The 22,713-nt window shown below is 39.1% G+C and overlaps 1 protein-coding gene across 6 annotated transcripts in view; it reads left to right on the top strand.

The window, feature by feature from the left end:
• Positions 1 to 22,713, top strand: part of APP (amyloid beta precursor protein) — a 323,882-nt gene that overhangs the window by 275,331 nt on the left and 25,838 nt on the right. For all 6 annotated transcript variants that reach the window (XM_066259113.1, XM_066259112.1, XM_066259111.1 and 3 more), the window contains one exon: positions 19,667 to 19,888. In XM_066259113.1, the coding sequence (XP_066115210.1) occupies positions 19,667 to 19,888 (222 nt within the window). The remainder of the gene's footprint in view (positions 1 to 19,666; positions 19,889 to 22,713) is intronic.

Below are 22,713 nucleotides of genomic sequence, written 5' to 3'. Positions count from 1 at the left end.
AATTTTTTTATTAATATTTTTTTACATGTGCTCATGGAAGCATGAATTAAATCTTACTTGTGTCTTTAAAACAGCAAATAATGACTACTTGTGTTGTCTCGTGCATGTCTACATATCTTTACTTTTGTTTTGGGTGGCATTTAGATGAGTCCGCCCAACTCTAGAGAGCAAACAGAGGAACTATGTGTTTGGCAGCTTCCTCTTGACCATTGAGCTTGGTGAAGCTGCCGCTAAGCTGGTAGAGAGCAGACATTGTCCTTTTACGGAAGGAAGAAAAGGCAGCTACAAGTTTCATGCCTCCTGGAAGCAGTAGCCTGAGCCAGCCTGTCCTTGGCAAACTATTCATTCTTCTCTTTCAGAGCCTGTAATAGTGGAGTGAAGCTTTGAGGCTATAGCTTCTAAGGCTTTGCCAAGGCATTTCCTGGAGCATGAGCTAGGAGTGTAAAGAGGAACATATCATATTAATATGATTTCATTTATTAGCTTCATACTGTTTTTATGTAGGAAACTCTAGAAGCAAATTAAATTTCACATTCCAGGTTTTGGGCAGGGGTGTGGGAGGGTTGAAAGCAAGATTGCTGTCTGAACTTCTAAATTAGTTCTTCTTTTGCAAAAAAAACCTGTCTTCATTTGCTCAACGATTACTGAGCCTTGAAAGAATTAAAATAGATTTACTCTTGACTGAGAGTCAATATGTTCAATATAAAGGGAAGTTGTCAGACATGCCCTTTTCAATGTGACATATGCTATAAGAAAAGTATCGTATAAGTAGCTGGACTTAAAATATTAATCATTCATGATGTGATCTTTACTACATTAAGACTTTTTTGTGCCTAATAACAATGATAAAATAATATATATTTCTTGCTATTTATAAGTTTCCAATGATTCTAATAAGCATTTTTCTAAAATTTTTATGTATTAAACTTTGTTAGTAGAGTTAATAGTTATAATTTTTTAAATTGACACTGTTTTCTAATATCAAACAGCTTTTGTCAAAGAAAAAACTGACTTTGTCATTGCCGCTGAGCTATCACTGGATAAATGCTGTAATTCTCAGTCACCACTCTAATCTGTACGGGAGGATTAGAGAGTCTCACAAGTATTTTTGGTGCTGGCTTCAACAGCACATCTACCAAAGTTAGAACTATTTCATGGTTTCTGCACAAGCATGAGATGCACTTTGTTAGGTATCTCATACTTTTATTCCAGTTATATGAGTTATCTAGAGTAGTAATTTATAGAGACTGAAAGTAGAATGGTAGGTGGGAGGACCTGGGGTTGTGGGGTAGAGGACGAGGAGTTAGTGTTTGATGGGTGCAGTTTTAGTTTAGGGAGATTAAAAAAAAGTTCTAGAGATGGATGGTGGTGGTGGTAGTACAACACTGTAAATGTACTTAATACTACTAAATTGCACACTTGAAAATGGTTAAAATATGAGGTTTATGTTATATATTTTCTACTACAGTGAAGCAGTGTGTGTGTGTATGTACTCCTGTCATTTGCAACAGGATCCAGGAATTCATTGAGGATTTTGGACCTTCAATTAGCATTTCTGAAATGCCTGTCATATGTCAAAGTCTATGCTCTTCTCCAAATATACTTCAGGTACAGGGCACAATCTTTCCTGCTCAAATAACATAGAATCTGCTTAGGGAGACTTTGGATAAATACAAATGAGGAAGCGGCCGCACTCAGGAAGCTGAGGAATGTGGGTGGCGATGTCTTGAAGTATCTGGTACTGTCACCTACCAGCCATGCCTTACTTCCACCATTGCTCACTGAAGATTATCAGAGGAGGAACCTTAGTTCCAATGGCTCAGCCGCATTATTTCAGACTCAGAGAGACTGTGATATGCCCAAGGTCACGCACTAACTACTTCTGCTCATCACTTGATAACCCTTAGTATTATTAATATTTCTTTTTGAAATAACTATAATGAGAAGACAAATAATATACAACAGACTCAGCTTCTCCCTCTCAGCCTCCTTTTTAGTTTATATTTCTCTCAGTTTGGGGGCCCATGTCTCTAAAATTATGGGGAAATTAAATGCAACACTTTTGGAATCTTCAGTGGAAGTGGTCTAAGCCAGTAGTCCCCAACCCCCTGGCCACAGACCGGTACCAGTCCACAGAGAAAGAATAAATAACTTAAATTATTTCCGTTTTATTTATGTTTAAGTCTGAACGATGTTTTATTTTTATTTATTTATTTATTTGTTTGTTTATTTATTTATTTTTCCTGAAGCTGGAAACGGGGAGAGACAGTCAGACAGACTCCCGCATGCGCCCGACCGGGATCCACCCGGCATGCCCACCAGGGGCGATGCTCTGCCCACCAGGGGGTGATGCTCTGCCCCTCCGGGGCTTCGCTCTGCCACAACCAGAGCCTGGGGCAGAGGCCAAGGAGCCGTCCCCGTGCCCGGGCCATCTTTGCTCCAATGGAGCCTTGGCTGTGGGAGGGGAAGAGAGAGACAGAGAAGAAGGAGGGGAGGGGGCGTGGAGAAGCAAATGGGCGCGTCTTCTATGTGCCCTGGCCGGGAATCGAACCCGGGTCCCCCGCACACCAGGCCGACGCTCTACCGCTGAGCCAACCGACCAGGGCCCGATGTTTTATTTTTAAAAAAATGACCAGATTCCCTTTGTTACATCCATCTAAGCCTCACTCTTGACGCTTGTCTTAGTCACATGATACATTTATCCGTCCAACCCTAAAGGCCGGTCCGTGAAAATATTTTCTGACACTAAACCAGTCTGTGGCCCAAAAAAGGTTGGGGACCACTGGTCTAAGCCACCAGCCTTAATATAGTCAGTGAACATGTTAGACCAGGGGTCCCCAAACTTTTTTCACAGGGGGCCAGTTCACTGTCCCTCAGACCATTGGAGGGCCGGACTATAAAAAAAAACTATGAACAAATTCCTATGCACACTGCACATATCTTATTTTAAAGAAAAAAAAAACAAAATGGGAACAAATATAATATTTAAAATAAAGAACAAGTAAATTTAAATCAACAAACTGACCAGTATTTCAATGGGAACTATGCTCCTCTCACTGACCACCAATGAAAGAGGTGCCCCTTCCAGAAGTGCAGCGGGGGCCAGATAAATGGCCTCAGGGGGCCGCATGTGGCCCGCGGGCTGTAGTTTGGGGACCCGTGTGTTAGACTATCTTTTCTTCCAAGATTTGATACTCTACTGTAACCCTAGAGCTCTCAATTTCTCTGGAATTCTAGTTAAAAGGAAGGAGATCCTTCCGAGTATACTATTGCTGTGCTCCTCTCTTGTTTATTAGAGTAGTTGATATCAGTCAAAAAGAGTTCTGGAAGTTCTTAACAATTTATTTTTTAATACTGATAGTGAACACTTGGAGGAAACCAACCAAAGGTAAGTGCTTTGACGACAATAACCTTAATATAAATAGCCCCTCAATTTTCTGTTAAGCAAACTTGAACAATTTTCAAACTGCTGTTGGCAATGTCAGATATGATGATAAAGAAAACAGGCGGAGGGCGGGGAGCGGATAGAAGCAGTTTCAAGAAAAGTGGGACTAGGTGGGGGTTGCAGGAAGCATCTTTTCAGATGTCAAGGCCCAGACAAATTAATATAGAGTTGATAGGCTAAGTCTGCTTCACTTCCCTCACCTTCCTTTTGGCAGAAACCCAGTTTCTTGACATTTGAGTGCCTTCTTTTCATCTTAAGGGAGAAGAGAAGTTAAGGTGTGATTGTCCGTGGATGTACTAAAACACAGTTATCCTCCCCCCACAAAGGCCTGAGGGACCTATCTGTTGAATAACATGGCATCCTTATGTGAGTCAAATACTGTGTGAAAATATGAGACACTGCTTTCTCGATATCTTTCATGTGAAATGAAGAAATGGGTCCCTCCTCTCATCAGTAGGGACCTGTATCCACTCTGCTGCTGCCAGCACCTCCTCCATTCAATTGGAGGTGGAATCAGACTTCAGTTTTTTACTAAAGATTCTAGATTATTACATGGCATGATCAAAACTGGAAACTGTGATGTGCCCTAAAAATAATCAAGGCCCAAGGGGTTCATCATGTCTTATCAAGCCCCTTCAGAAATCAAAGCAGATCTTCAAATACATGACTGTGAAAAAAATACAATACTTTTTTAAAAAATAGTCATCTTAGAGCAGAATTGGGAGCCCTCTATGTAAGGCCTTGCTAACCTGGGCCTTAGGTCCTTGGAACCCACTAACAGGAGGTTAGTGCACTGAGCTGATTAACTCCAATCATACCTTGAGCCTTCTTCACTGCCCTGTGTGATTTCTATACCTTTGTGCCAACATCCAGTAGGCAGAGAAGATTATCTGGCATTTGCTGATGTCTTTGGTTTGGTTGCAGTAAGTCCTAGAATGGGAAAGACACCTGAGAGCTCATCCAAAATTCTCCAACAAAAAAAATGCACTCTGGAACGCACAGCATTGTTCCGGAAGCCATTCATTGTTGCTTAATGTTCTCTTGCTGCCAAGTGTAGCACAATACTTTGGAGAAATTCAAATGTAAAAATACAGATTCCTGGGCTCCAGCCAAAACTTATGGAAATTTGCATTTTCCTTATCTCTCCAGGTGATTCCTCAGAAGTTTTAAAACTCTTGACTATACAAAATAACAAAAACATAAAGATTCTTAGAGACTTGGATTATGTTTATGTTGGTCTTGAACAAAGAATGATTATGTTGGTCTTGAACAAGAAATTGTTGAAAATTAATATATTTTGGTAAATTAACCATGTAGCTTTTTAGTGGTGCTTAGTTCTAAAACTGCGATTATATAAAATTTTACAGTGAAGTATTATTAACCTTGAAGTTCAACTACACTGAGAATTTGTTTAGGTGTGACAGATTTGATGGCTATATTTTATTTATCCAAGATAAGACTTCTTATTAAATATGAAAAGGGATTGTATAAACTGCATATTAACTTTGATTAACTATATCTACAAGGAATAAACAATATAAACATAGGGCAGGCTGTAGTCGGAAAATGCCATACTTTATAACAATTTCCTATTTTATTTGCTGTTTTAGAAATTATAAATTTACTATATTTACCAAAATCTTTCCCTCCCTTTTGAGATTGTTCACTTTGTATTATTAACATTAATATTTTACTTAAAGAAATTATCCATTTAGGTTTTCTTCAATTCCAAAGTGATACTATTTTAATCAACGATGAAAGGAAAAATCAATAGAATATGCCTGGAGCTGTCAGCCTTATAAATGACAAATAGTGAAAGCTAATCTTGGAGGGTTGTCACAGAGCCTAATGTTTGTTAGCTCAGGAAGCATTTGTCTTCTTAGAGAACTGACAAAAAATTGTCAAGGAAAAGCTTGCTGAGTACCAACTCCCAGTGCCGGACTTGAGAAGGAATTCACTCTGTTAAGCAATAGTACGCACATTTGACAAGAAAGCAAATTATATTCCTTTTTTCCTAAAGTATCTTACAGTGACTTAACACAGAAATCATATAAAATACTCTTTCCTCCTTAAAAAAGAATAGACCACATAACTGGAAACTGTAGTTTGGACTTTTCCCTCTGTCTGGAGTGCAGGGGCTTTTCTCATCTTTAGCTATCACCTTTTTGAAAACCAAAAAGAAGGAAACAAAAATCTCTTAGAAAAAGCTATTCTGACCTTTGATCTTCCTTTTATCTGGGTGTGATGAGGTCAACATCTTGATCAGCTTGGGCTGCCCTAACAAAATGCCACAGACTGGGTGGCATAAGTAACAGGAAAATTTTTTCTCACAGCTCTGCAAGTTGGAAGGCCATGATCAAGGCCTTCAAAGGTTTGGTTTCTCCTGAAGCGGCTCCCATTGGCTTGCAGATGACCACCTTGCTATGTCCTCAAATGTCCTTTTCTCTGTACAAGAGTGAGAGAGATCTCTGTTATCCCTTTGTTCTCCAGTCCTATGGGATTAGGCCCCACCCTTTTGCCTTTATGGAACTTTAATTACCTCTTTAAAGTTTCTATATCCAAATGCAATCACATTGACCTTGGGGCTTCAACAGACATATTTCAGGGGAAGATAGTTCAGTTCATAACAGTTGGCTACATTGTGCTTTTGGATAGGTCCAACGTACTGCCTCTTCAGTGTTCGTCAACAATTACCTTTTTGGTGCACATGGATACCTTCTTCATCCCCAGAAAGTCAGAGGAAGCCATGAGAGATAATTTTCCTGCAACTGTGTCCTACGTCACTGAACCCAGGTTTCCCCTGAGCCACCTTCACTTGGCCTGTATGCACTTCAAATATACAACTTCTTTGGTGTATAAACGTGTATTTGACCTCAAGAGATTTGATGGATTTTTAAAACGTGTCTTTTTACTAATTTATCTATACTATTTTAAGCTCCTAGAGACTTTTTGTAAAGACCAACTTGTCAAAGATGAGCCTTAAAGTGAAATTGACATGCTGAATTTTATTGATGACTCCCACTGTGCCCACTTCACTCAGTTGCTGAGCATAGGTATGCCAGCAGGCTCAGTTCTGGCATTAGACATCACAGTGTCATTACCTGGGAATCAGTAAAACCTTAAACCAGACTGACCTATGGTGGTGCAGTGGGAAAAAGCATCGACCTGGAACACTGAGGTTGCCGGTTCGAAACCCTGGGCTTGCCTGGTCAAGGCATATATGGGAGTTGATGCTTCCTGCTCCTCCCCTTTCTCTCTCTCTCTCTCTCTCTCTCTCTCTCTCTCTCTCTCTCTCTCTCTCCCTACCCCTCTCTAAAAATCAATAAATAAAATATTAAAAAAAAAAAAAACTTAAACCAGCCAGGCATTGGTTTTGCATTTTGCTGCCAGGGATAGCTCAGCCTCTGGTTTCTTAGAGAGGAAATGGCGTAACTGCTGTGTCTCCAAGGTGTTTGAAACTGAGATCCTTTCCATTCCTTGCTGAGCTTGAGAGTTGACACTGGTGTCCAGAGCTTCCCTGGTCTTCCCGGGATAAGACATGCAGCCACTGATGGTCAGGGCCTAGTGTGATCTCATCTTCACTGATTACATCAGCAAAGATCCTATTTCCAAGTGAGGTCACATTCACAGGAACTTGAGATGAGAACTTCAACATATCTTTTTGGTGAACCCAATTCAACCCATAACAGGCAGATTTACATTTTTCTTTCCTTCGACTTCTACGAATTTGAATAATTGTTCAAGTTTCTTTCTGAAACATTGTCAAATTTAAGTCAAAGGACTACTTGTGTTGGATTGATGACCTCTTCATTTAAAAAAAAATAACTTTTATATTTAATTGGTATAAATTGTGAAAGACTTTAACTGCTTTGCATTTGCTTGAGGCTGATTAATGAGTAAATTTGTAAACTGTGGTTGCTTTAATTAGCCAGGGTTAATTAATGTTTACTACACTTGGAAGATGAAGAGATATATATAAATGCACTATAATTTGAATCATTTTTTTAATTTGTTGTTGAAGTTTAATTTTTAATATTCAATTAAAAATCGCTTACATCACTAAAAAAAAAGCTCTTGAAGCACTATGGGAATTAGTGGAGAGGCCTCTAAATTTTGAGGTAAGTCAATTACATATCATTAAAGATGATCATGTTTAATACTATATTCAGAGAAAGGTAGTTATGTAGAAAGTAAAGAGTAAAAAAATCTCAGCCTGACCAGGCGGTGGCGCAGTGGATAGAGTGTCGGACTGGAATGTGGAAGACCCAGGTTTGAGACCCCGAGGTCACCAAATTGAGTGCGGCTCATCTGGCTTGAGCAAAAAAGCTCACCAGCTTAGACCCAAGGTCGCTGGCTCGAGCAAGGGTTACTCAGTCTGCTGAAGGCCAGCAGTCAAGGCACATATGAGAAAGCAATTAATGAACAACTAAGGTGTTGCAACGAAAAACTGATAATTGATGCTTCTCATATCTTTCCGTTCCTGTCTGTCTGTCCCTATCTAGCCTTCTCTCCGATTCTCTTTCTGTCCCTGTAAAAAACAAAAAGAATAAAAATCTCAGATCAAAATCGATAATTATATAGTATATGATAATTTGAGATGAAGTCTGAGTTTGGTATTACTTGGTTTTTGTTTTGTTTTGGGGAGAGAGCTAGTTTTTGTTTTGTTTTGTTTCTGAGTTGAAACTTTTTCAGAGCAGGGTAGATGTGGAAGAAAGATTTACTGTGCTGAAATGAAACAATTTTAAAGAAAAGAAATTACTAGAATTTCTTGTAAATTTTCAACTGGAAAAGTGTTGAGGGCTTGGATGAGGTTTAGTGCTGAGCCTGGGAAAGGATTGGAATGAAAGGCTGGGGTAGGATCTCCGTGTGAAGCCAGAAGCTGAGCATCATGGAAATAATGGCCACAGGCAGTAAAGCAGGGTTGTCCATTCTTGCTGAGGAAGTAGCCTTTGAGGGTAATTTTCCAACATTTTCAAAGGAACACACCTTCTGATACCAGGATCCATGGTTCAGGAGGCAACTTGAAGCAGAACTGGCCTCAGTGATCTCTTCCCCCCACTCCCCATTTCACTTCACCATTGTCTGAAGAGAGAGATTATGCAAAATTAAATTAGCAAAAAGGTTGGGTCTGCCTCATTGTTCATCTCCTACACAATTTTCTCCTTTGTTCTTTGCAGAATAAAAAAATAAAGTTGCTTTTTTTTTTAATCACCTCATAGAGGCTAATATTGAAATGAATTTTTTAAAAAAGACCCATAACTCTTTATTTGGATATGAAATACCCTGTTTCATGTAGTTCTTAACGATAATCACCCATCTGATGTTATTGTTAAGCACTGCTGTTAGGCACAGTAAAGAATTTTCATAAAAGACATGGCACTTTATTGTGGGTGGGATAATTCGTTCTGTAGAAAGATTCAATATATAAAAAAATCTTTTGGCGGGATTGTACTGTGGGCTTTTTTTCCAAAATGCCTACAAAATTCTTCTAGAATCCAGAAGACTTCCGTTTTTATTCTGGAGTTTCCCTGTGGCCATCTCAGCATGGCTGTGAGCTCTCCCAGCCCATATTTTCAATGGCTGCAAGGACATCTCTGCTCTGATGTGTTGGAATATTGCAAGTTCCACATGTCTAAGTAAAACCTATGTTTCTGCCCTGCAGTTGCTCTTCAGGTAGACAAAACTCAGGTCAGGAATAAAAATACTACCAGCCACCTAGTAACACCTCTACCCTGTCCCAGTCATAACCTCCCCTGCACCACCACCACCGTCTTTCCTTGTATCTCATCCTTGAATATCTTTCTGGCTTTATCACTCTAGTATACATCTTTACCCACTATTGCCTTCCTCATTTTTAATGTTGACATGTTGCCTGAGTATTTTATAATCCCCCAGATTTCCCCTCTATTCCTTTTCTTTTCTTTATAATTTTCTTTATAATGAACTGCTGACCACTCAACCCATAGAATTACCATAGTCTGGATTTTGCTAATTGCATACGCCTGGTGCAGATCAATGTGTTCCTCTGCTTTCTGTATCCCATAGACTTTAAGTTCTTGCTTCTGTCTACGCTGCTTCCTGTTCACTTCCGTTGCATCCCAACAGCTGGCAGAGTCCCAACTCACAGCAAGTTCATCCTCTGGGCCTCATTACGTTCACTTCTATCTACTATGACAGCACTGTCTCTTCCTTAGCCAGTCTGTAATATAAACATCCCTGCCTCAAAAACCCCAGCTTTTTTTTCTCCTCTGTTCATACTGCTTACCTTGGCACTTGTATGGGAATTATTTTTATGCCCATCTTTCTTCTCGGCCACGAGTTCTGAGTAAAAAGAAATTACCTTAGCTATTTCCTGCACTGACCTGTAAGAGAGTAGGTGGTTGGATTACTGAACAGGTGAATGAACGAATAAATGCATTAATGAGCTCAGTAATTTATGATAAAATGGTTTTATTTTTCCTGGCTCCTGACTATTTTCCTTAAAGTGAGTCCTTGCAGCCTCTCCCCCTCCTCTGCACTGTTAACTCCTCCCCGAAGCCAGACACTTTCCATCCATCTCCAAGCCCCACATAACAAGCACTTTCCATTCCCAGGCTCGGTTTTCTGTGCATTGTTAAGGGATAACATGAATCGGCTAATGCAGAGGAGAAAGAACCATTGCTCTTCTGGAGTTGTGTGCACTGCAGAGCAAATTTTGTGTTAAAGAAAACACAAACAGGCCTGACCTGTGGTGGTGCAGTGGATAAAGCGTCGACCTGGAAATGCTGAGGTTGCCGGTTCGAAACCCTGGGCTTGCCTGGTCAAGGCACATATGGGAGTTGATGCTTTCAGCTCCTCCCCTCCCTTCTCTCTCTCTGTCTCTCTCCTCTCTAAAAATGAATAAATAAATAAATAATTGATTAAAAAAAAAAAAGATTCAAAAAAAAAAAAAAAAAACACAAACAGACCAGTGTGCAGAGGAGCATAAAGGGTTGGTGTGGGTTTTTTTTAATCTGCATAAATAAACATTTCCAATGAGCTATCATATTTATGGACATGCTGTGATGGCTATGGGAAAACGAGCTCATTCTCCCTTGTGACATATGTATATATATATTTATATTTGTGCTGATCATAGTCACACTTGCCTGTTCCCCTTATAATTACCAGTATAAATATTTAGGCTTTTTGAATGAAATTAACTATGTATGGATGTTGAAAATTTTTCTTTCTACCATGAGCTAACCAGCCTTGCTAACCAATACTTTACCTCCTTCTGAGGATAAAATTCCATCAATTAAGCATGCATCGGCTATGAGTCCATTAGAATGCTCTTTCTGCAGAGCATAGCAGAGACAGATTGCTAGCTGTTGAGAGGGACACTATTAAAGTTCTTTTGGTTTCCTTTGGTCTACCCCGGGATAGCTGTTACCCAGTTAAGATAAATTGTCACAAGTTTTGAAAGGGTGCTGATCAGACAGGATCAGGGCTTCCAGTGTGTAGGCTGAACAGGACCCGGTTGTAGGAGCATTGCTCAGACTCCCTCACTCGTCGGGCACAATTGAGAGTACAAGGAGTAGTTGAGTCCGGTCTACACACAGCCTGTATGTGAGGGCCTGGGCTTTATCCGAAGTAAAGGTGATATTTTCATCTCTCTCCTCTCTCTCTGAATTAAGACAAAACTGAGGTGGAGAAAAGGGACATTATGGATTGATGCCCAGAACAGCCCAACAGCAGCAGCGAAGGCTGCAAGAGGATGGACTCAGGTTGTACGTATAAAGTCACCCAAATGACTTTAGCTTTATTAAAATATAAATATATGCAAGGGCAATAAAACTCAGCTGAGTATTTTTTTTATAGTAATTTTCCTCATTTTTACTTTCTGGTGCTTACTGAAAACATCAGCAGCTTTTTAAAAATGAAATGTGATATTGACCCAAGTAGAGCAAACTTCAGGGTTTATCTCATTTTTCCAGTTTATTCTATGTCTGAGAACATAGAAGTAAAAGCAAATGGACAAAAGCCTATACTAACTGCAGAACAACCTACCAGAAAATTGAGAAATATGTGCTGTACATAGAAGAAAATGGAAGAAAAACTCCGCATTCCTACTAACCTCACGACATTTATTCTCATTGACCGCCATCATTCAAATTAGGTCAAAAAGTGGTGATGAGAAGAGGTGAAATATCAGTTCTTAAAAGGATAGAGCTATCCTAAGAAATGTTACTCTTGGTATTTGGTGAAATTGTAAGTAAATTATTATTGTTTCTTCTGTTTTTCATATTTTTTGCACTAAATTTATGTTACACTTGCAATTAGTACCATTATGTTTTTATATAAAAGAGGCATCCCATTGAAGTCCCTGCGTATGCCATGGGCTCAGGCTCTTACAGACATATTGCTAGAGAGAATTCCACATAATCATAAATGGTTTGAAATTCCTGGAGCTTAGACACAAAAGTACACATCTCTCAACTAACCCAAGACAGCCAGATTTTCCTCTAGCATGTGAAGAGACAACTGTTTTCACATAAAATAATTGGCTTATGTTTAAGGGATCTGAGGCATAAAAATCACATTCAGTTTTATCTTAGTTTGCATAGGATGTATAGTTTGCATCTGCTTACACCAATGGTCACTCTCTATGTTGCCCAGAGGAAAATATCCACATGTCTACAGGTGAAAACTGGCACTACAATTTTAGCCCCACAGTACTGAATTTTGTATTTTAATACAATTCCAAATTTTAAAAAAAGTTCTGAAAATATAACTTAAAATTCTTGGTTTTGAAAGTAACTTCCAGACATATTGGCCCTTTACCCCTAAATTCTTCTCTATGTGTTTCCTCAAAGCAAAGACATTTATTTATATGTGTGAATTATAACTTCAACATGGCATACTTTCAGAAATTCTTTCTGTAATAAATAAACATAGGTTTTGGTGTAAACATTAGATTTTTCCCCTCAGGACTGCTTAGGCTCTTGGACTACCCAGACAGAACCGGGTCTCTTAATGGAGTCAGAAATAGGATCAGGACATTGGCACAAGTTCAAGTAAACATGAAGAAGGAACCCTTTAATCTGTTTTTAGATGCCAGGGAACCTGACTGACTTTTATCTTGATTTCTGACTGATGCCATTGGTAGAGCTAAGTTGTTTGATCTACGTTGTTTAAATGTCAAAAGGAAATTTGTTTTAAATTGAAAAGGGAATTTTTTCATACCCTCACTCTTAAGCTGAGCAAGTGATACTTCAGGAAAATGTCACTTGCAATAAGGGACATTCCCACAATGATATGTAGCCATGTGTGTATCCCCTCCAGGGACACTTGGTTGCCATAAGTGGACAAAGCATGCTCCATTTAAAATCTCTCTCCAAGAAACTACGAAAGAAAAATAAATTCAGATTCAGGCATAGAGGCCAAATTTTAAGGCTGCGACAGTTTTCAAGATTGATAGTGCAGCTAAAAATAAGAGGACTGACCCAATTTTCTGGAGGTCAAAATAAAAACTAGATTTGTGGAGCAGCGTTACTCTGTGAAAAGTTGTCTTAATTTTCTCCCAGGTTGGAAAATGTAGCAGCATCATACAGGGCTCCATTTCACTCCTGAGGCCGTCCTGTCCCTGCAGCCCTGTGCAAAGGGATGTGGGATGACTTAGCATGCAGAATCAACACGCTGTCCAACCATTTAAATAGCTCAAGTTGCAAAGGTTTCTAAATTATCTTAAATTTGACTCCAAACTGGTGAAACCTATTGACAGTTCATGTAGCTATCATAGTTATGGCCATCTCCCACAGAAAGGGACCTCTAAAGGAGGCAGGTGTGCAGAGGGGATCTGCTGTCAAATGGAAGTGACAGGTAAGACCTCGCATAGATAAGGGAGCAGTATGTGGTTGTACAACTAGTAACCATCTGGCTTTTCAGCTCTGCTCTACCATCAGGGAGCCCTGTGACTTTGGACTATGACTAAAACCTCTTACCTTGGTCTCCTCATATGAAGGGGATAACTGAGGCCATTGTGGAGCGATGACATGGTACAACTTGCTCAGATCATAATGTGCTTCAAAACCGCCCCAGGATCACATTAAGCTGCACTCTATTTTCCTGGTCCTGCGTGGGACCCAAGATTCTGCATTTCCACAAGCTCCCAGGGGAAGCCCATGTAGCAAGAGTATAAATAACAAGATTCAACGGGGAGGAACTGCAAAGGTCATCTTCCAACCTCCCCTAATTTAATGGATGGAGAACGCAAGGCTTAGGGAGTTTCAGAGGCATGGACGTTAAGTATAATGAACAGTATGGCAGTTATACATTGAGCCATGAATCAGACATGCACAGAACTGTGATTGAAAAATTAAATCTGATCTCACAGTCCTAGTGTGGGCAAAATGCCTAGAATGGATGACAGTTTTATAATAGAGCTTCTTGATAGGGAAAAAATTACAACCCTCTTATAAATACTTCTAATGTATCTGTGGCAGTTATGGGAAGAGAGCAGGGAGTGCTTTGTACAAAGATATAATCCTTGGTCCTTTCAGAGTGTAGATAAATATTCATTTAAAACACAAGAATTGGTCATATGAGATTCCCTTGTTAGATAAGGTTGAAAGGAAATTTTCATGTTGGGGAAAAGGCTGGTGATAAATAAGTATTTTTGTACCAGGAACTGCAAGAATCAGAAAATAGAAAAAAGTAATCATAGCAATGCTGCTTCAATCCCATGCGAAAGAAAAACCAGCAAGCTTAGGGGCACCTCAGGTTCACACCAGTCTCCCTATCAGACCTTTACTCGCTGTGTTTGCCACGGGCCGAGGCTGAAGTCGAAGCTCCTTTACAATGAGTAAATCGTCCTCTCCACCCTAGTGTAAAGGATGTCCGAGGCGGTCCAGTAATTACAACTACGCTTACAAAAGAGAACTAATTTGATGTTTGTAAACTTATTGTCTTGAAACCTAAAATGCAGCAGTTAAATTTTTAGGAGTTTGGCTAGTGGCTTAATAATTAAGAGGGAAATATTAGAATTCATCTGTTTCCTACTTAATGGCTCTTTTCTGAGGCCGTTTCTCTCCAGAATCGTGGAATTCTGTTGCTTCTACAGAAACAAAATAAATTAGTCACTGGAAGATGGAATTGCTGTTGGGTGTTTCTTTTAATGTTTCTTTAAAATGTTTTAAATATTTTCAGTGACTGCTAAGTGGTGAGGAATTTTTGTTTTGTTCTCATTACTTTGAAGTATGCCTAATATATATCCTAGACATATTTTTAGATGGGCAAGGCAAGGGGTATTTTGGCTGGATGTTTCGTATTTGAGATTAAGTGTCTGTTATTGTTTGAACTGCAGATTAAATGTTACCATCCTTGACTCAGTTAAGTATTTCCACTTGTTACTACAAAGCTCACGTGCCTGGGTATTGTACAAGAAAGTATTTGATTCCAGAGGTAGTACAGCAGTTGACAAATGCAGGTGTTTAAAAGCTTTGGAAATCCCCAGTATACGCTATCAAAGCATTTTAATAAAATATTGCATTAACTCCAGTAAAATGATAATACATCAGGGCAACCAGCGTAGAAGTGTGATTTCTGTGTGATTAATCTCAGCACAAGATTAATTCAAAGATAAAGTCCTACTCTGAATGAGCAATGACATAATCATAATTGGCTCCAGATTTTTTTAATACAGGCAGAATTCCCCGGTGCCAATTGTGTTAGACATTTCTGAAATCCTGAGCTCTTAATAATATCAAGAAGTAGCTGTCAACCCAGGACTGTTCAAAATTGAATCCTACCCCAGCTAAGGGAAACCATTGTTTCCACCCTCTTTTTGTCCATTAAAACCACACTGACTTCCTTTGTTACAAATGAGATAACCAGAAGTGGTAGTTTCTGAATCTCCCTGTGTTTACATGACATGAGAACGTGGATTTCCACTACTTTGTACCAAAAGTAAAAGCCCAAGTGCTTTTCACTCAAGTGTGTTTGTGCGCGTGCACACACGTGTGTGTGTGTGTGTGTGTATTCCTTTCTCTCATTTTCTGAAAATGAATATAATAATAAACCAGAAAAATCAACCACCGTGGAGCTCAACATTTGAATAGCCATTTGGAGGAAATTTCCCGCCAATAGTATAAGAAAGAAACGAGAAAAGGCAGCCCTATGATTTGCTGCAACCCAAAATACCAGATGTTAAGATTTTCCACTGCACAGTTTCCTACTCCACCTTTTTACTAAAAAAGAGGTGGATACAGTCCACCTTCAACTCCCATGCCTGGGAAATGCCTATTTGAGGGGACAAAAACAATAATCATTTCACGGGGCTAGTGGTGTTAAGTTGACTTACAACCCTGTAAGTATGGAGACATTATGGGACGAGTTATGCTTACATTGTCTGGTTTCTGCATTTACTCGGTAAATGGGCATTCCAGTGGGAGGACTGAGAGTGAGCCCTCCTCTGGAGGCTGGGGAGGTGGGACCCATGCGGGAGGTTGCTGTTATGCAGCCTAGGACTTGGGGTCACCACTGACGCTCCAGGCTATGGGGCACTGAAGAGAGTCCTTCCCTTCTCCCAGCCTGTCTCCTGTTTGTGAAGATAAGAATGCCTGTCTCATAAAGTTGTTGAGGAGAATCCCAGAGAATGGGGACACTCGAGGTGCCCTTTGCAGAGTTCATCTACTTTCAATGATCAGAGATGGGCTGCTCAAGTAGCAGGAACAGGGAGCAAAGGTGTCCCGAAGGGAATGCACAGTCCAGTTAGGGAATAATCCAAAACACCTACAACGCTTGGTCTGAGAGAGGTGTGGTCTTCAGGTTCTGACACCAATTTCGATGTCCAGGCTTTCCCCCCATACCACCTAACAATTCTCCAACATCTGCTGATGTCCTACAATTCACCCCGATTCTGACACTGGAGATAGTGTCAGATCTGTCGGGTTAAGGGTGCAGGCCCACAAGACTGCCCACCCTACTATTCCACCATGGTCAATGGCAAGTCTCGATCATCCCTGGATGGTCTAGCCACCTCCTCCTCAGGTTCTATTAATCTAAAATTACTCACAGAACACAGAGGACCTTTTTACCTACTAGATTACCGGTTTATTTTAAAAGGGTTTAACTCAGGAACAGCCAGATGGGAGAGCAGTCTAAGGCCCTGAGCTTCCGAGCCCTCCCCAGGGCATCACTCCCTGTATCTCTCTGTGCTCACCAACCTCGAATCTCCTAAAACACATCCCTTGGGGCTTTTATGGAGGTTTCAATACCTAGGCCTGATTGATTAAACATTGCCCACTGGTAATTCAATTCAATCTCCAGCCCTCCCCTATCCCTGGATGTCTGGGAGATGGGACTGAATGTTCCAACACTCTAATCACATGATTGGTTCTTCTGGTGACCAGCCTCAATCCTTAAGTGAGCCAGGGGCTCTCCCCCAAATCATCTCTTCAACATAACAAAAGACACCATTGTTGCTCTCACCACTTAGGCAATTCCAAGGATTCTAGGAATGCTGCCAAGGAAGACCAAGCATACACGGCTCATTATCAACCATAGTATCACAAGTGTGTACTGCAAAGAGCCGCTAGCCTTGTGGCTAGAAAGATGATGCAGACCCAGATCATAGAGGGCCTTTGGCATCTGGCTAAGTCGTTGGGATTAATTCAGTAGAAAACAAGGAGCCACTGAAATGGGAGGAGCCAATTCTCAATATCAGGCAAAGGTCTAGTGAACAGAGAAGGACAAAAGTCAGAGTAGGAACTGCAATGAGGATTATCCAGGCAAAAAAGTATGATGGTTCAAGATGGCCAGTGGAAAGGGGGAATGAGAAATGACTAAGAAATCCAAAAATGGAATTTAAAAGCAGTTGTCAATAATATAAGTGTGGGACACAAAGAAATAGAGTCACAAGTAGTTCTGAAGGTTTCACGCCAGGGGCTGGTAGAATGGTTCTGCCATGATTAAAAAAACAGGGCTTTGAGTGTAGTTTTGTGTGTCCTGAGTTCATGGGAGATGTGAGTTAATAGATCCGGCAAACTATTAGAAACATATAAAGAGTGGGAAGGAGAAGTCAGAGCTAGAGAAATACATTTCAAAATCATCCAAAGGTAGAAGAGTTTCAGACTTTCAGAGTGGTTGGAATTTCAAAGGCAGAATTGCAGAAAGAGATACAAGAAAATGATAGGGATGAAGAGATTCGAACAAGAACTGTTCAGAGAAATCAGAAGGCATGAGCTTAGTACTGTGTGTGCAAGGCAAAGAACACACTTCCACATGGAGAAGGGGGTAGGTTATGATAATGCCACAGAGGCACCAGGAATAACATGGTGCCCGGCAGAGCCAAAAGCAGATCATGGTGAAGATTATTCCCTTTCAAGATGAACAAGTTAGCACTAATAATTATTCTAGAAAAATTTCTTTTTTAGTATTTTAAGTACTTAACAGTCAAAAGCATAAGAGCTCTATAAAAGAGCCTGACCAGGCGGTGGTGCAGTGGATAGATCGTCGGACTGGGACGCAGCGGACCTAGGTTCGAAACCCCGAGATCCCCAGCTTAAGCCCAAGGTTGCTGGCTTGAGCAAGGAGTCACTCGGTCTGCTGTAGCCCCCAGTCAAGGCACATATAAGAAAGCAATCAATGAGAAATTAAGGTGCCGCAACGAAGAATTGATGCTTCTCATCTCTTTCCCTTCCTGTCTGTCTGACCCTCTTTCTGTCTGACCCTCTTTCTGTCTCTCTGTCTCTCTGTCTCTGTCTCTGTCACAAAAAAAGTTCTATATAAGAAATACCCATTTAATTTATTAAAGCAGACATTGACTAAGTTATTAGCCATTACCTGTGGCTCTGTAAGACATGAAAAGTTGGAAGAAATCTAATGGGAGGACTTTATTTTATATGGCAAAGGTCATTGCAAGCATCAAATAATTGAACTTTAGAATGGTGCCACAGTGAGTAGATATATATTATAACTCAAATTAGACTTCAAAAGAACTAATTTTCCTGGGATTTCATCATTTAAAATAATATCTTCCAGTAAAACCAACTCCATACAAGGATATTAATCTCACACTTTATGCTAAGTATATTTAAATAGAATTTTAGTATTTCAGATAAATTTTTGTCGATTTAAAAGGGAATGTGAAGGATGATAATAAAATATTACAAATCAAATTTAAATCTTGATTCTAATTTTTTAATTTTCTACAGCAACACTACTAACCAATGATTGGTTTGAAATATATAGTACAGTACGCATGGTTGGAAAATGAGATAATCTGATTCATCTAATATTGTTAATAGCACATGTGCTATTTATAAGTGTCTAATTTTTAAAAATATCTCACACAGAAAAACTTGGTGAATCTGGCAACATAATAGGAGACTCACACATCTTGTGATGTCCTCTTTTGAAAGCAATAATTCCACTTGATACGGGATTCTAGTCCGAGCACTTTTTTTTCTGTAAAAATGCTTTTCAATAATGAGATGTGTATAATTTGAGAATTTTCACTAATCTACAAGAATTTCAGATAAGTCAATTATGTTCCTTAAAGTTGATTTTGTTTAGTGACTTTGATAAAGGGGTAACTTTAGCTTTTTTGAAAAGAGAAAGAGCAGAGGATTAAGGCAGAATATGTGCTGTGAAGTCACATGAGGCATGTTGGGAGGGAGGGATGTTGACCCTGGGAAGAGGAGGCTGGCACAGAGCTTCATGTGTGCAAAGCCACAACCAGAGAGCAAGGGGACTTTTTCTCTGTCATCTCAGAACATAGATCATACAGCTCCAGGGGAACCTGAGGATGACAGACGTTTTCGAAACAGTGAGAACTGTTGAAGAATGGAGCAGGCTGCACATCAGTAAAAGCTAAGGATTCACTGGGGATGTCCTTGGGCTTGAAAGAAATGTACCTTGTATTCTGCCACTGTTCCACAGCAAGCACATCACCAAAGCATGCTGTTGGTTCCCCGGTGACCAGAGTTTACTGGGAGAGTTTAACTGTCCAAGTAGGAAAGTAAGAGTTAGTTCTCCCAGTCTTTCACCACTGGAAAGAGTAGTGCAGAGGTTCAGAGCACCAGCCCCGGTCTCAGCCATTCTCCCTGGGCTCACATCCTGCTTTGGGCTCTTGCTAGCCGTGACTTTGCGCAAGTGCCTTAACTACCACGTGCCTCAGTTTTCCCATCTGTGAAATGAAGACAAGAATGGTATAGCCTCGTGTCTCTCAGTGAAATTGTACATTACTTGGTCTCATTTTAGATGAGCTGCTGCAGAAAGAGCAGAACTACTCGGATGATGTCTTGGCCAACATGATCAGTGAACCGAGAATCAGTTATGGAAATGATGCTCTCATGCCTTCTTTGACTGAAACCAAAACCACCGTGGAGCTTCTTCCAGTGAATGGAGAGTTCAGCCTGGATGACCTCCAGCCCTGGCATCCTTTTGCGGTCAACTCGGTGCCAGCCAATACAGAAAACGAAGGTAAGAGGGCTAGGAGAGAACCAGAATATTCTGGTGTATAAACAGCTTTTTAATGTCCTAAGGGGGGACTTCTGATATGGATTTTAAAATATATTTTCTTATTGAAAGGTATTTTGTTGCTTCTGGAATGAAAGCAAAATGTTCCATTTGTGTTTAAAAGATAGTGGCCTAGCATGCCTACCTTCGAAGAAAATGGACAATGATGAAATTATGGAAATCATGATTCACAAAGCAAAGGGAGAAATTTCAAAGGGACTTGCATAAATAGAGATTTGAAAGGCACCAAAAGAGTTTTCATTTTGGTTGTTTATTCTATTGCATTAGATTTCAGATTGCATTAAATGTTAAAGGCAAAAATACAGAATTTGAAATGCATTTTTGCTGAAGAGTGCCACAATGTTGGATTTAGAAAGTGAAACATAAGTCAGTTGTCAAAATTAGAGTGCACATTGGTCTAAGTGTTTTTTGCTATGGTAGTTCAGAGAACTGATGTTTTCTCTGTCTAAAAATTTATACATTGGGTAATGTACATTCTTTCAGATTGCTTAGCAGGAATATTCAAATAATATTTATTTAGGAGAGTACCTTTTAGGAGGTTTTATTCTGTATCCATTTAGCATGTCTAGAAGTATAAAATTTTGAATACAAGACACTTTGGTTTTGAGATACTAATAGCATATTTTTCTAAGAACACATAAGATCTTACCTGTAATTTTCTTAAAGTAGCAACTTTTGATGGTGGTAATACTTGTAATGTGGATATTTGTAGTATGAGTAACTCACCCCAAATTTGCTTTATTAATTTGAGAAAAGATACTTTATAATAATAATACCACATATGAACAACGTTATTTATGACACAAAAATAACTAAGACATTACCTTTTGTAAAAATAGTTCTTACTACTATAGAGGAAAAAATTTTAAGGACTTTAGTCCTTAAAGACCAGGGTAACTTTCTTATTAAATTGTAGTAGTGCTGGTTATGTAATTTTTTATAGGTACATTTTAGGCATTTAAAATTCTCGTTATGCAGTCTCTAATGAGAATTATTTGTTAAAATGTCCAGTCTTATTTTGTAAATTGAATTGTATTGAGATTTTCTCTTTTCCTGTAGAACATTAGGCTATTTGATTGAGGGAAAAGTAGGTAACATGTCTGAAGTCTAACAAAATTTTCTGGTAGACAATTACTGTCCTTAATGTCCTTTATACCAAATAATGTTAAATGTTTGGTGTATCATTTATGTTTAAGAGTTAGTTTTTTATGAAATAAATTTAAATATATAGATTATACTGTTCTTTTTATAAAGAATTTCTTAAAATTTAAGACCTTTGCATTTTTTCAAATATATAGTTTCTATAAATGAAATGTTCCCATTTAATATTTTCCATTACTTACCTGTCTTGGAAAAGTAAGATAAAACATACTTCAGTGCCTACCTAAATCATTTTTATGAATAGACACACACAAATAATAGAAACTAAGATGGAAACTAAATTTGTTTATGGAAAGAGCTTTAGAGAACCAAAAAAAGCTAAATTAGCAGAATAAAATGAATTTATTTAAATGACTATGCTTGTTATAATACTTAGTATTTCTCTCAGATGTGAATTCTTACACATGGGGAATATGCGTGTACAGAATTTAACAAAAATAAAAGACACTGAAGCTCTGTTTATAACTTTGCAAATTTAGTGAGTACATGAAATACAATGAACCTAGTGCCACATTACACACCAAAGAATAGCAAAACATGATGTATCATTCTAGAAGATGTTGCATTTCTTAAATTTTGTATTTCTTCTTTACTTTCTCACTCTATCAGATATTGAGAGCTTAACTGCTTTGTATATGAATATCAGCCTGCATATTTTCTTGATGTCTTTAATGAGGTCAATTTAACTTGGCATTTATCATTAATGGTAGTATAAATAATACCAACAGTTAAATAAATCTGCCTCTTCATGCCAGAAATATTTTATTTTAATTTATATGTATTCATATGCAGATTTTTGATCTCCATTAAAATTATATGCCTTCTATTAAGCATGTTGCTTATATCAAGAATTTTTAATGGTAACCAAACTGATATATTTTGTTTTTTTAAATGAAAGGATTGTTCCTTTAAAGTGAAAATAATAGGGAGGAACAATGTCACCAGAGCACCTTCCTAAACGAATCCTAATGCCATAGTGATTCCCATCCCACCTTCTCCTTCCTCATGTCAAAAACAATCTAAAGAAAGAAGATTGGACTAACTATACTAGATTATCCCCAACCTGATCACTTTTTGGAAGGCCAAGAACAATACAATTTGGAGATAACCCAGAACAGGAGTGGACTAAACACCTTTGCTCCAACATGGACTCCCAGTGGTCTCTAGCCATTGGACTCAGACCCCTGTCAGCACACACATTATAGCGTTGGTCTTGGGAGACAATGCCCATGCACACAAATGTGAGGACATGCACACTCACACACCAGGCCCTTGGGTATTGCCAAGATGCCCAGTTTAGCAGTCTTTAGATGAATGCTTCTGGATTCTTCACCCAGGTATAGCTGTTGCCTGGCCTAGACCTCATCAAAAGAACTGATACTGTTGTTAAATAAAGATCTGTTATTACTAAACAGAGAAAATCTTATATAAAAGTATAGGAAGCAATAATATTTAAGATCTCAGAGCTTGAGTTCTGGTTCTGTTATCACACCCAACACCCACCCCACCCCCAGAACATTTTGAAAAGCCTTCTTAAGGATGAATCTTAGAATAAAACAGACTGACAGAGTTTGGTGGGGAGAAATCACTATCAGGGATCTAATTTA

The sequence above is a fragment of the Saccopteryx bilineata genome, chromosome 2 (genome assembly GCF_036850765.1).
Source record: "Saccopteryx bilineata isolate mSacBil1 chromosome 2, mSacBil1_pri_phased_curated, whole genome shotgun sequence".
NCBI classification, from domain to species: domain Eukaryota; kingdom Metazoa; phylum Chordata; class Mammalia; order Chiroptera; family Emballonuridae; genus Saccopteryx; species Saccopteryx bilineata.
This window is presented reverse-complemented; position numbering and strand designations above follow the sequence as displayed.